Genomic DNA, 12,619 nt, shown 5'->3' on the forward strand with positions numbered 1-12,619 from the left:
AAAGAATGAACACATATTTACAGTTGAACAACTGTATTATGGAAGATGTTTGTGATGAAGACTGTAAGACAAAAAAAGAAGCAGAAAATATATATTCTAACAAACCTTTTCTTTTTCTGTTCTTATCTCTCTTTTGGCATTCTTTCTGGATCCATTGGTCTTCTTCCTTGCATTAAATACGACAGGTAAGTCTATCTGTTATATTTATGTTTTAGCCTCTGCGCTGGATGAGCATTCATATGCACTCACTGTCACATTGCATACGCTTTCCAAAATGCATCTTAACTTCCTTGTTGCACTAGGGATGCATTTTGGCTCAATGGTTTGGTAAACATTGAACATATTCTCTTTGCTCTGCTGACACTTGGAGAATGGGGCAATGCCATTTATGCAGCCCATCTCATTGGCTACTGGAGAGATGCCAATCTGCCCTCAGATAGGGAAGAGAGAGGGAGCAAGGAGAGTGGGTAGAATAGCATTTATTCATCCTGACACTGATCAGATAAATGGGAAATGATAAATGCTGTCTATTTTTACTTCACTTAACTTGTGTTAACTTTTTATTCAAAAGAAGCTCCTACAGACGTTCCGTGCTGTACCTTTGAAACGCTTAATCAAAGTGTTGTTTTGGATTCAGTTTCATTTGAAGTGATCTAACGATGATTAATGAAACATAATGCGGATGTCCTGATGACTCATGTACCATTAATGCTGAGAAGTTGAGCTGATGTATGTCTGTTGAGTAAAGGGCTTCACAGTAATCAACTGGAGAGGACTCAAAGGCTTTGTTTGAAATCAGTCCCCAGTTTTCATTTCTTTGTCATTTACCATTTTGTTAGTATGAGTCTTTCAAAGCCGCTAGTGCACACATTAGCAAAATGAATCACAATAGGTGAATTAATACATCCATACAGTGCAGTTTAATGTATAGGTATTGAAAAGGCCACGATGTCCCCCGAGTCTGGCCTGTGAGACTCCATAATGTTATTTATAAAAAATATGTTCTATTTGTATTTCTTATTGTTACTTCATATTCTTGCTTTTTCTTACAGCCATCTTAGAAAAAATATAGTAGTCACTGTATGTGTATTGATATTGATCTACACAAAACATGATACAGAATATTGGTTTATAGTGAAATGTGCATATGTCTTTTCAATTAGTATTACAATATGTCTTTGACTGGCTTTGTACATTCAAAGGTACACCATTTGCAGATGGATATAGTTTGATACTTTTGAATGAGCCCATTTGCGATCTGGACACACTCATTTACATAGTTTCTTTCTGATGCTTTGATCATATTTTTTTATTATTGTAGTGGAAAATGCGGCAACACATGTTTACTCAAGTTTATTCCATAAGAACAGTGTTTCTGAACAGAGTTTTTATTCTGCACAGAATAGTGTAATATGCCTGTATAGTTCCTAGTTGTTGAAATCACATCTATACGTTTTGTTGAGAGCTTTTTGTCTTGTATGTGTGCTGGGGTACAGTGTGTGTTACACTTGCCTATAGACATATGTGTATGACTTTTGACACACGAGCAATAGATTAAAAATGATATTCAAACATGCAACAACTATAAAGACCTGAGGTGTAAACAGAAAAACAGATTTTTAATCGTGTTGGCCTAAATTATCTTGGATTCCTTTTAAATCTCCTCCCAAAGGTCTATCTGTAAAGGTATCTAGAATATAATGCATAAATAGAAAATCTGATCTCCTGTTCAGGATGAAGCTTTGTAGTTCAGCCACCATAATACTAATACATAATGCTGAAAATTAGGCATTGACCCACATCTGCTCTCATACCCTTAACATGGAGCCTGAGATGCAGGCACAGCTGGTGCCATGTGTTATCTCACTGACTGACCCTGATGTTTAATGTTAAGTGCAATAAAAAAGTGGGCTAATCCACCTTAGCAATAGCAAAAAAGATGACACAAAAACGCTCGAAAGACACTGCTACTGCTACCACCCACTACAAGTATAATAATACAATTAATAATGATAATAATGAATCCTTGTGTTCATTTCACCCGCTGCCAACCTTGCCCCCATTCTCTAACCACCATCCCTCTCCTCAGCAGCCAACCCTGCTCTATCTTACAGTTCTGAATGTAGGCCATAATAATGACCCCATAATTAGTATTATTAATTCAGTGATGCCTGGGTATTGTGAATGTAAATGAGGCAGTGGGTGTATAGAGCTATAGGTTACCTGCATTGAAAGCCTGGTTAATGAATGTATAGTGGCCTATTGGACCCGTGTGTTTAGTAAAGTTGTCAGTTTTATATGAGGGGAGGGTAGACTAGTAGAGTATAAACTTCCCTTTGTTTTAAATACAGTATGTTATTTAAAAGGAGATCTATAATGTGTAATGGAAATTTCCATTTGCTTCCCTCTCTTAATAAGTCACTAGCTTGCATATATATTAATATTATGCCAGGAATGTTAGTGGCTTCTTTGAATGCGGTGCAGTAAAATCATTTAAAACAACAGCATTTGGGAGGAAGAAGAGAATGGAATGTACAACCAACAAGAAAATGTTGTGTCAGAGGTTTTGGTTTCAAAGATAATGTTGATGATGATTAGAATATTGATCCGGATAACCCACCTGTTTATAAAAGAAGCAGTGAAAGCCACCCACTCATTGTCATTAGTCATCACCAGCTCCTTTCAGCTTACTGCAGTACATGCTGCCACCCATGATTTAGCTCTCCATCCGGTTATGAGGGGGTGTTAAGTGTTTATTATGCAGCACAGTCCTAGTCCCAATGAGATGGCAGAATGTTGCCCGATCAATACCCCTCACAGGAAGCGAGGTTAATTTATTTTTTAAGGATTTGTTTGGGTCTCTAAGGGCTCAGCTCGCTGCAGGTTGGGATGCAAGCTGTTTCCCAGGGATCTGCAGAGTGATGTATTGTCACTGACTCACACATACACCACTTTTCACGCAATAGTGTACATGCAGCCATGGTGGCATAAGCATTCATACGGCATTTTAGTTAACCGTTTCTATTGTTGTTTTTGTGTAATACAGTTGCGATCATGCTGTTTTATTTATCAATTAGCTGTTCGAACAAGGTTCAACTATCTGACATTTTTTGTTGTAATTGCTTGCTGAATGATAGTGAAGTGTTTCAGGGGGATCTTAGAGAGAAACTACTTGTATAGCTTGAGTCTGTAGGGTCTCTCCATTGTTAGTGTTTGACCTTTAGAAAGATCCAGTTCTCATGTAAAGAACGCCCCACTTGTGGCTCACATCTCTCCCTCTGAATTTTCTCATTTCATTGTTGTGACCTTTACTCTTTGTGTCAGTAACTCTACCTTTACATCCATCTTTCTTTGATGACCTCTCATCTCAGAATGGCCCTCATAACAATGTAGTCCTAGAGATCAAATGCTTTTCAGGTCCGTTGGGTTTAATTACAACCACACATGTGCACAGTGTGAATATTCACATACACCACATGCTCAATTGTGCACACATACGCTACAAACCAATAGCTTCCGACATACTAGCATGTGAATTGCTCATAAAACCTCTGCATATCCTCTGGCTCTCAGACAGCTGCGGCTCTTCAAAGAGCAGAACACATGTCACGCTTTCCTGCTCAACTGCTCTTAAAAAATGGTAGATTCTCCCTCTCTTTTACTAACTGAACAGTGATCTGATTTGTGTAAGACACTCGCAAATCACCATGTCAACCACTTATCATATTCTAAATCAATTCTGGATTTACATATAAATAAAATATATCAACATCATCCATCAGTTTGCGCGTGAACATGTGAGGGAGAGATAAATACATTTGTTATCACTACGATCATTTTGGTTACCACTCATCTTTATTGATTTTTACTGAGCATCATCAATCAAGGCATTCGTAATGGATGCTGTCTGAGAGCACATATCTTCCCTCAGGGAACTATCACCCAAGGCTTAGGTCAAGCAGAGATGTGATCTATTGTCAGTTAGATGAATTGATGTTTTTCTCTACATTTACTGTGTTGTATGGGCACAGAGATCGCAAGAGGGAGAACGGAGGTAAAGGTGAACGGGAATAGAGATAAGTAGTTTCACGTCAGCCCTCAGGACTCAAAGAATTTAAATATTTAGAGCCGTTCTTCGTCACTTTTTGCCCTGGTTGCTTGTGCAGGAAAGGAGTGAAATGAAATCGATAGTGGTGCCAGTGCTGGCTTGTCTTCCAGACATCATCCAATATTTATACAAATGAAGCTTCACAACCTCAAATTTACCCAGCGGTTTTTGTGCATGTTTAAGGGCTGTGAAGGACTGAAAGGGGGCAACAGCTTCAGACAAGATGTGAAGATGGGAGAAGAAAATAAATCTGTGTCCCCATCATGTTTTCCTGACATACATATTGCAGTCATTGCATTCACATGATATGGCCGGTTATGATTAACAGCTATGTTGTGTCTTAAAGTAGAACGCCCTTGGAACCATAAATAAGAAATGGATTGTAAATCCCAAATGGCAGCTTAAGGCCATTATCACTGACACACATGTCTTTCCTAAAAAAAAACGAGGTAATGCTTTTGTTACTTGAACGCTACCACTACTACTAATTTAGTCTTTCTCTTGAGAGAATCCCAACCTGTTAAAAGCCAAAGAATGTAGAAGTACATTGTGGGTAAGTTGCTCACTTTGTAGCTTTCTTTTGATCCTACATGTTCCTCAGAAAGTGGTTGGATGTTATTTACTGATACATGTTTCCCTTACTGTCAAACACCGCTGTTTCAGAGAAAAAACTGAACATTTAGCGGCAATTGGTAAAGATAAGTAAAACTAAAAACAAAATACATACATTATAGTGTAAGTTTGAACATTGATTGATGAATTCCATGTTCGTTTGTTAATGGAATTTTAGTTTTTATTGTTGAAATTCTACTCCTCATTTATTTGAATTTAAAAACATGAATTGCATGTTTACTACAGCTTATATTTATGGAATGGAATAAGAAAATAGTTGTATAGTTTGGTGCATTCAAATGCAAAAAACTGAATTTCCAGCATATATTTTATATGAGGATGATCAGACTGTGGTCAGATTTTAGGATAAATCTTATGAGCTTTTTGAGGGAAACATGTTATTTTGATATGTATATCCTGTAGTCAGTCCCTTGAAAGACATATCTTGTCAAAAATCAAAACACATTTCATTTACTATTTTTGAGAGCTTGCAATGTTGTCCACTCCTTTAAATGTTCCAAATACTCTAAACATGTGTATGGGTTTTACCAATCATTGCCATTTGAAGCTTAAAATATTGAATTTCTGAACCACTCATTATTAAATATGTACAGATAAGATATCCTGACCCAAGGCAAAACATTTGCCAAACACATTATCACCTGAGGGACTTGTGCTTCTTCTCAGGTAGTGCATCCGTCCAGGTTCTTTAACCACAACCAGCTCCACCATTGTAATCCATATGAGAACAAATTCTTACCTGTTTTCTGAGCCATTGTTGCATATTGTCCAATGATCCCCAGAACACCTACAGTACCCACAATGTTGTTGATGATTTTGAAAGTTTTGCTCTTACCGGAACTAATTATATAATGATTGTCATTGAGTTCTTAAAACATTTTTATTCCTGCTGACAAGTTGTAAACATTATCTTAATTTATCGCAAAATAACACAAAAATGTTGCAAATTGATGCATTGATATTTTTTCAAAAAGGTTGCTGCAAATTCAGTATACTGATGTTGCCCTCGCCGTGGAGATTTGCTGAATGTGGTGTACAATAGGTAAAATGCAGCCACAGTATGAGAATATGCACACTAGAGAGCAGTCTGTTCCCTCTGTATGCAGTCGTTGTGATTCTCCATCTCCCTCTCACTTTCCCCCACCTCACACAACATACTGTTCATGTCAAAGGACCCAGGAAACACAACATCTGTCAGTGCACTAATTTACACAATGAACACCAGAGGAAGAAGGATATATATACACCTCAAAATGGCCTTGTATTGAACAAACATTTTACATTACATGAAAACACAGTGAAGAATATTGTATGTGCAAATCTTCCTTTAAGCTGCTGGATAATTTTCTTCAATGATTCAGATACAATTTCAAATTGTAATTTGATTTGAGAATGCATGGTTTTGTTGATCATTGCCTTTAGTGTGCTTGATTCATTGAAAGGAGGCATCACTCCTCTGTGAAAGCCAAAGAGGGAGAAGCAATGAGAGGCATAGCTTTAGATCTTTGACACACTGCTTTCTTTACTTGCATGGTGCACAAATAGTGATGTAATAATATGGAAATATGCTACCAGATTAAAATGTAATAGATCATTTGAATCTATCCTCACATAGGCAATGGGAAGGGGTAAAATAACTACACTGATAGCAGGCCAACACAGTGAATGATAAAACAACAATTATGAGAGTTAAAACATAGAAGAGATATAAAATTCAGACTATGGATTTTACATTAGAGATGAGATGCAGATATCCCTCTGCCCCGTTTTCCCCGTTTCTTTTTTTGGTTCAACACACTGCAGAGACATGGCTCTCCAGTCCATAAACGCAAAGACTGCGTCTATTGTCATTCATCCCTTCAGACAGGCTTCTCACATACAAATGAGTTTACTGTGAATAGCAATTCATTTATTTAAACATTTTTTGTAGTTTACAAAAGAAATAGATTATCTTGAATCATTTTTTCCACACTTGCACTTCTTCTTTTAACATATTTTACACATAGTTTTATTTTTACATTTTGAATCCAACTTAAACATCTTTTTTTTATATATTTTAAATGCTTGTCAAATATTGTGTTTACCATAGTACAAATGGTTTTTTATCTTTTCTTTTTTTTTCTTTTGTGTGTCCCCAGTTTCTTTTTAAACAATAATTAAATGTCCTGAAGTAGAAAGACACATTAAAGCTCAAATATCCACTCATGAAAGAAAATCCTTAGTGCCCACAATGTATTCCTCTCTGTGTTTCTGTAGAATATCAACAGGTCCAAGAGTCATGTAGCCATCATGCCCTGTGGCCTCAAATCAGCAGTAGATAGCAGTAGCAGTTAATCCACCACAAAATAGTCAGCCGCATAAAGCACACTTCTTCCACATCACAGTGAGACGCTGTGTAAAAAGTGTCCAAAAAGATCCATATATATTCCTTCTGTCCCGCAATATCCCCCTCCCAAGTGTATCCCAACTGGGATTACTGTATATCCAGATGACCAACAGGCAAAGACGTACTCACAAAGCAGTTTCACACCTCACATTCCCGAGAAGGTTGCTGTTGGCAAGTGCAAGAGCCATATTCATTGATGATTACCAAAGCTCCCTCAATGTGGTTAGGTTTATAGTCAACATAGTACTCCGGCGTTGAAATCGCAGCCATCTGCTGCATGCTTTGCTTTTGCTTCTGCTTACGACGTTGGCTGCTAAAGCATTGCCTCAGTTGCCTTATTCCGGCTGGAAAGCACTTCCATGCCACATACAGCATGAGCACAATGATGAGAAAGGAAAAGATGAGTGCCATGGTGCCAGTCACAACCTTGTGGATCTGCATGGTGCTCTCCAGGTCATCATGGCCCACTGTGACAGTGAAAGAACTGGTGACCACCTCACTACCCTCACCCTCATAAGGGTTTGGAGTAAATGGGCCCAGGAAAACAGATCCGCCCTGGGCCAGATCCCTTGTAGAGGGGTACAGGCCTGCTGTATTTACCTCCATTGGGGAATTCTCACATAGCTGAAAAGCATAGACAGCATCCAACACGTCCTCCCCCTGTGCGGTGTCGGGGCTTGAACACAGCAGGGAATTGTCACGCTGGCCTTGGAAGGCACTCAGCCAAGAGGCCAAGGCACACACGTTGCGACTGCACTCCCAGTCATTCCCTGCCAGGGTAATGCTGTCCAGAGATGACCAGGAGTCCAGGATGCGCTGGTCCACAGAGGTCAACCGATTGGAGTCTAGCATCAACACCTTGAGGTTGGGTGCACTCTCATAAACATGTGGCTCCATGTACTCAATTTCATTGGCTGACAGGTCGATCTTCTCTAAAAAATGCCATGTCCAGTCCAGTGTATTGACAACAACTGTAGCACGATTATTGTGCATGTACAGAGTGCGTAAAGAGATGAGGCGAGGAAAATGGGCTAGGTTGACTTTCACCAGCTCATTGTGCTCAAGATGCAGCTCAGTCAACTTGAAGAGGCCAGCGAAGGAGTTTCTTGCAAGACTCTGCAGTTGGTTGTATCCCAAGTCCAGAAACTGCATGCTCCGACAGTCTTGAAAAATCCGCACTGGCACAAACTTGAGAGCATTGTAGCGCAAATGCAGGTTTGTGAGCTTTCTAAGGCCATGGAACAGGTCAGGTTCTAGTACCTGCAGCCTGTTGTATGACAGGTCCAGGATACGCAGGTTTGGGAGGGGCCTGAAGGTACCATTTGGCAGACTCTCAATCCGGTTGCTGCTGAGGTCCAACTCCTTGACCCGTCTTAGCCTGTCAAATGCACCCTCCTCTACAATGTCAATGTTGTTGTGATCTAAGTAGAGCCAGGTGAGCTGTGACAGACCTACCATTTGGCCTTCACGCAGCTCGGTCAGGTTGTTCTCTCTCATGGACAGCCCCATGGCACTGCTCAGATTGCGGGGAATGTCTGTGAGGTTGAGCCCCTCGCAGTACAGCAGCTTGCTGTCGCAGCGGCACAGCCTTGGACAAACCCCCTCTACCAAGGGAACCGTTCTGAGAAATATTCCCAATAAACACAGTATCAACCCAGGGGGCTTCTTCAGTGGCCACTTTAAGTACAGTCCAATTAGAAGGAAATCCATTAGCATAAATATCCAGGGATGTCTCTGAGAAAATGTCCATTGATCCACTCTGGATATTGTTTTTTGCACCTATTACATCATATTTGTCTCATCATATTTAATAATAATCTGCTTTGTTCCGATTTAGTTTTTCAGCTGTAGACGGTGACTATATTTATTTTAATTTGTCAACCAAGGGAATCTCTGTCAAAAATGCAAAAGATAAAGGGCAAGTCTATTTGCCTATATTAGATATCAAGCAGTGGGTGGAGAGTAGAGGAGATGAAGAAAAAAAAATTGTCCTCATTGACCGATCTTATTTGAAAAGATTCCTACTCACCCCTATCCAAAAGCTGACAATCTCCATTCAGCGACTCGCTTTGTGCCCCAACACTAATTATGTGCGAATCTAAAAAAGACCCCACTGTGGTACAAATTCTCCCCCCCCTCCCTTCTCTCTTTTCAGTGGACACCAGATCCTTGGCAGGCTTACAATGTCTTAGTTCTCCTCAAGTGAAAGAGCCAGAAAGAGAACGAATCCAAGTAGCTTTCAGCTAGATGGTAGGAAGTGCAAGTTCCCCTGTCTGCATGCATGAGCTCTGTCTCTTCGGCTCCTCCGCAGTCCTCTGCTGCAATGATCAGAGGGAAGAAGAGACAGCCAGTAGGAGAAAAAAATGACCAAGGCAATATATTTTCAAATATCTGTCTTGCTCTTTTCTCCTCCCCTTCCTGCTTAAGTTTCAGACGATCTGTCAACACATATTATCGTCCATCTCTGGGAGCAATCACTGACTTGTAAGGTTTAAATCCATTCAAGCGGGTAATCATGCTTTCAGTGACGAATGCAGGAAAAAAAAAAAAGGATTTAAAGAGGTGAACCCTGTTCACTGTTGTCTTGTGTAACAGTATTCCTTGTCATCTCAGTGGCTCATCTTGGTTAAAAAGCCGCTTGCATCCCCCGTGGCTTGCAGTTTTCATGCACTCTCCGGGTGTTTTCTCAGCCAGCTGAATGAGGCTGCTGAAGGCTGGTGCTGGTAGGCAGGCAGGGGCGGTAAATGTGGGAAGCAAAGGAGCGCGCAATCCCTTGCAGCAGAGCCGTACACTGACAGCGCATGCAGAAGCACCTTCTGTTCACTGAGTGTCGTAAGCCACTCACAATTCAGAGTGCTCGCTCTCTTTCCCTCACTCTCTTGCTCTCTTTTCCCTTGATCGCTCACTCACTTTTTCATGCTGCCCCCCTTCCTCTTTATCTCTCTCTCTCTCTCTCTCTCTCTCTCTCTCTCTCTCTCTCTCTCTCTCTCTCTCTCCCCCCTCTTCCCTTGTCGCTTTCCTCTTGCTGTGTTTTTTTTATTTTTTTATTTGCCTGAGACATTTACATATTCAGAATGGGCTGGGCTTAAACCAGGAGCTTTAATGAAACCCACCCCCACCCCTCTCTCTCTTCCTTACTCTTTATCTTTCTCTCTCTCCCTCCCTCCTCCTCAACTGACTATAATGAATTGGGCCATATAACGTCTGCCCCTTTGACGTTGCTGTGAGAAAGCATTTTTTCTAATTTCAGAGTTGCTAAATAATATTCACCCAATGAAAAAAAAGGATGAACTAGGTTAGTTCCACCCATTAAACAGAAAACCATTTGCATGTATATTACCAATCAGATAAGTCCACATATGGAAGAACAAAAAAGGAGGAAAGAATATAATTATGATTCACCATATTCTGCATCGAGATCACAGCTGTATTCACAAACCACACAAAAGTAATACTTTCAGTAATGATTGTATAATTTAAATGTACTCATCATTTTATGTCCAATGCTTTTTAAATATGACTTTGTGTTATGAATCAATCTCTGTCTATTGATATTCATTGCTTAGCCTTGCCAACTTTAAAGGCTAGAATAGAGTGAATCAAGACCGGAGTATGACATTCTTCATTTGATCAAACTGTCCTGTTGCCATGCATTCTATGTCATTGTCAATTATGGCCACGCTATCCATTCTGAATACAGATGTAATTGCTTGCCACATAATATTAGCATTAAGCTATAACATAGATACTCTTCTCTGAAGGTCTGCCCTCGCCTTGCTTTGCATTTCTCTGGAATCACTCATGGCCTTGTCATTGTTCTAGTATTAATTTTCAAAGACAATGAGCTGTGACAGTGTCTTACATTCCTCATATCAGCCAAGTTTTTAACCAGCCAATATTTGAAAATTACAATCTGTATTGTTCGCAAAGAAGCAATATGTTTTTCTTACTTTCCAACTTGACAAATAAGAATATACTTTGTTTTTCTAATATCTGGGTTGCTGCTTCTAGGGAACTCCATGTAGTTTTCAGTAGATCTTATGATATTAATAATACAATTTATAGTTCAGAGCATTTTACAGTTATTAAATATTCAAAGAAGTGTTACATAAAAGATCCTAATCCATCATTCCCATTACGTAGTAAATCAAATTGGGCTAAACTGATTAAAGGTCTAACCTCAGGTGTTTTGAGTGATGTTTCGAAGGATGTTCACTGTCACTTGTTCTGTGCATTCTACTTTGGCTGTCAACTGCTGCATCGTCAATGTTTTTGATAGAGTTGGTAGTGTTACATTGGCATTATTTTTAAAACAGCTAAATGGTTGAGACACTGCCTTCTACAAGTTATTATTTGCTTTATTTACAAGCATATCTAAGATTGTTTTGACTCTGTAAATGTAATTTGTGGATCTAAGAGTAAAATATAACAAGTTCTAAAGCAGGAGAGTTGCCCTTAGAGTGTTGTTTTGGAGATTAGACAGCATTTCATCAAACGAAAACAATTCCCACCCTGTCTTAAACACAATGATGAAACAACACATCAGGCTTTTTTCTGACTGTTAAACAACCAATATGTTAAGCTGTTTCTGACCGAGCCTTGATGAAAAATAATATAGATTAGAAGATGTTTGTTGTTGGCTGTATTCTAATCACTGAATACATCTGCCGATATCTTATTGGATTACGCAATTCCGGGCGGGAACACACAAGCCAACATATTGGCAAATTCTTTTGAATGCTGCACAGTAGAGGGCGAGAAAAAATGCTACTAAATATAATAGGCTCCATTTGTATTTGGTTCTGACCCAAAGCTTAATACTCATCTCTAAACAGTATATATATATATATATATATTTATATTTATATATTTTTGTTTTCCTTTTTTTTTTCTCAACGTTATCATTTGTTCTTTGTTTATTTATTTGCTATTGTTTATCTGACATCAGTTGTTCAGTTTTAAACAGAGTGAAAATCAGTTCAGAATGATCTTGCTGCATCTAGGGAAACATAGGGGGAGTTTATGCTCTCTATTTGATTACAATAATTATACGAAGGAACCGCAATTACCTAACAGCCCTGTACTTTGTACTGACCCTGTCTGACACTCGACAGCTTACCTAAAATACTGTGATGGCAACTAGGGATTTCACAATATTCACAAAAAAGTTATGTGCATTTATATTACAGTAGCACGCCTGACAGCTATTGCACTGATGCTACTTTTAATAAAAATAATCAGATGTCAGATTTCTTTTTTTTTCAAATGTGATTTTTCTTTTGATTTTATCTTGCTTGTTATGTGATTTGCAATTCATGGAAAAGTTGAATCTCCATCATTTATATAATGTTAATTAAGTGGGAGTGAACATTTTGTATTTGGTATGCAAATATTAGCTAGAACTACCGTGTCATACAGACATGTGTAATTCTCCCCTGATCACTGGGGAACTCAGTGACAGTGGGACAGTGACAAAGATATATTGAGCACCG

General features: G+C 39.1%; 2 protein-coding genes across 2 annotated transcripts in view; one reads left to right on the forward strand and one right to left on the reverse strand.

Moving 5' to 3' along the window:
* Positions 1 to 12,619, forward strand: part of ctnna2 (catenin (cadherin-associated protein), alpha 2) — a 256,736-nt gene that overhangs the window by 147,728 nt on the left and 96,389 nt on the right. The gene's annotated exons all lie outside the window — the stretch shown is intronic.
* Positions 4,026 to 9,935, reverse strand: lrrtm1 (leucine rich repeat transmembrane neuronal 1). The gene has a single exon (XM_063882983.1). It carries the CDS (start codon positions 8,841 to 8,843, stop codon positions 7,266 to 7,268), a length of 1,578 nt encoding a protein of 525 aa, XP_063739053.1. The 5' UTR covers positions 8,844 to 9,935; the 3' UTR covers positions 4,026 to 7,265.

Source organism: Eleginops maclovinus, chromosome 5 (genome assembly GCF_036324505.1).
Source record: "Eleginops maclovinus isolate JMC-PN-2008 ecotype Puerto Natales chromosome 5, JC_Emac_rtc_rv5, whole genome shotgun sequence".
Lineage (NCBI taxonomy): Eukaryota > Metazoa > Chordata > Actinopteri > Perciformes > Eleginopidae > Eleginops > Eleginops maclovinus.

Excerpts from the sequence above, each read along its gene's own strand:
- lrrtm1 (XM_063882983.1), bottom strand. The coding sequence starts at position 8,843 with ATGCTAATGGATTTCCTTCTAATTGGACTGTACTTAAAGTGGCCACTG.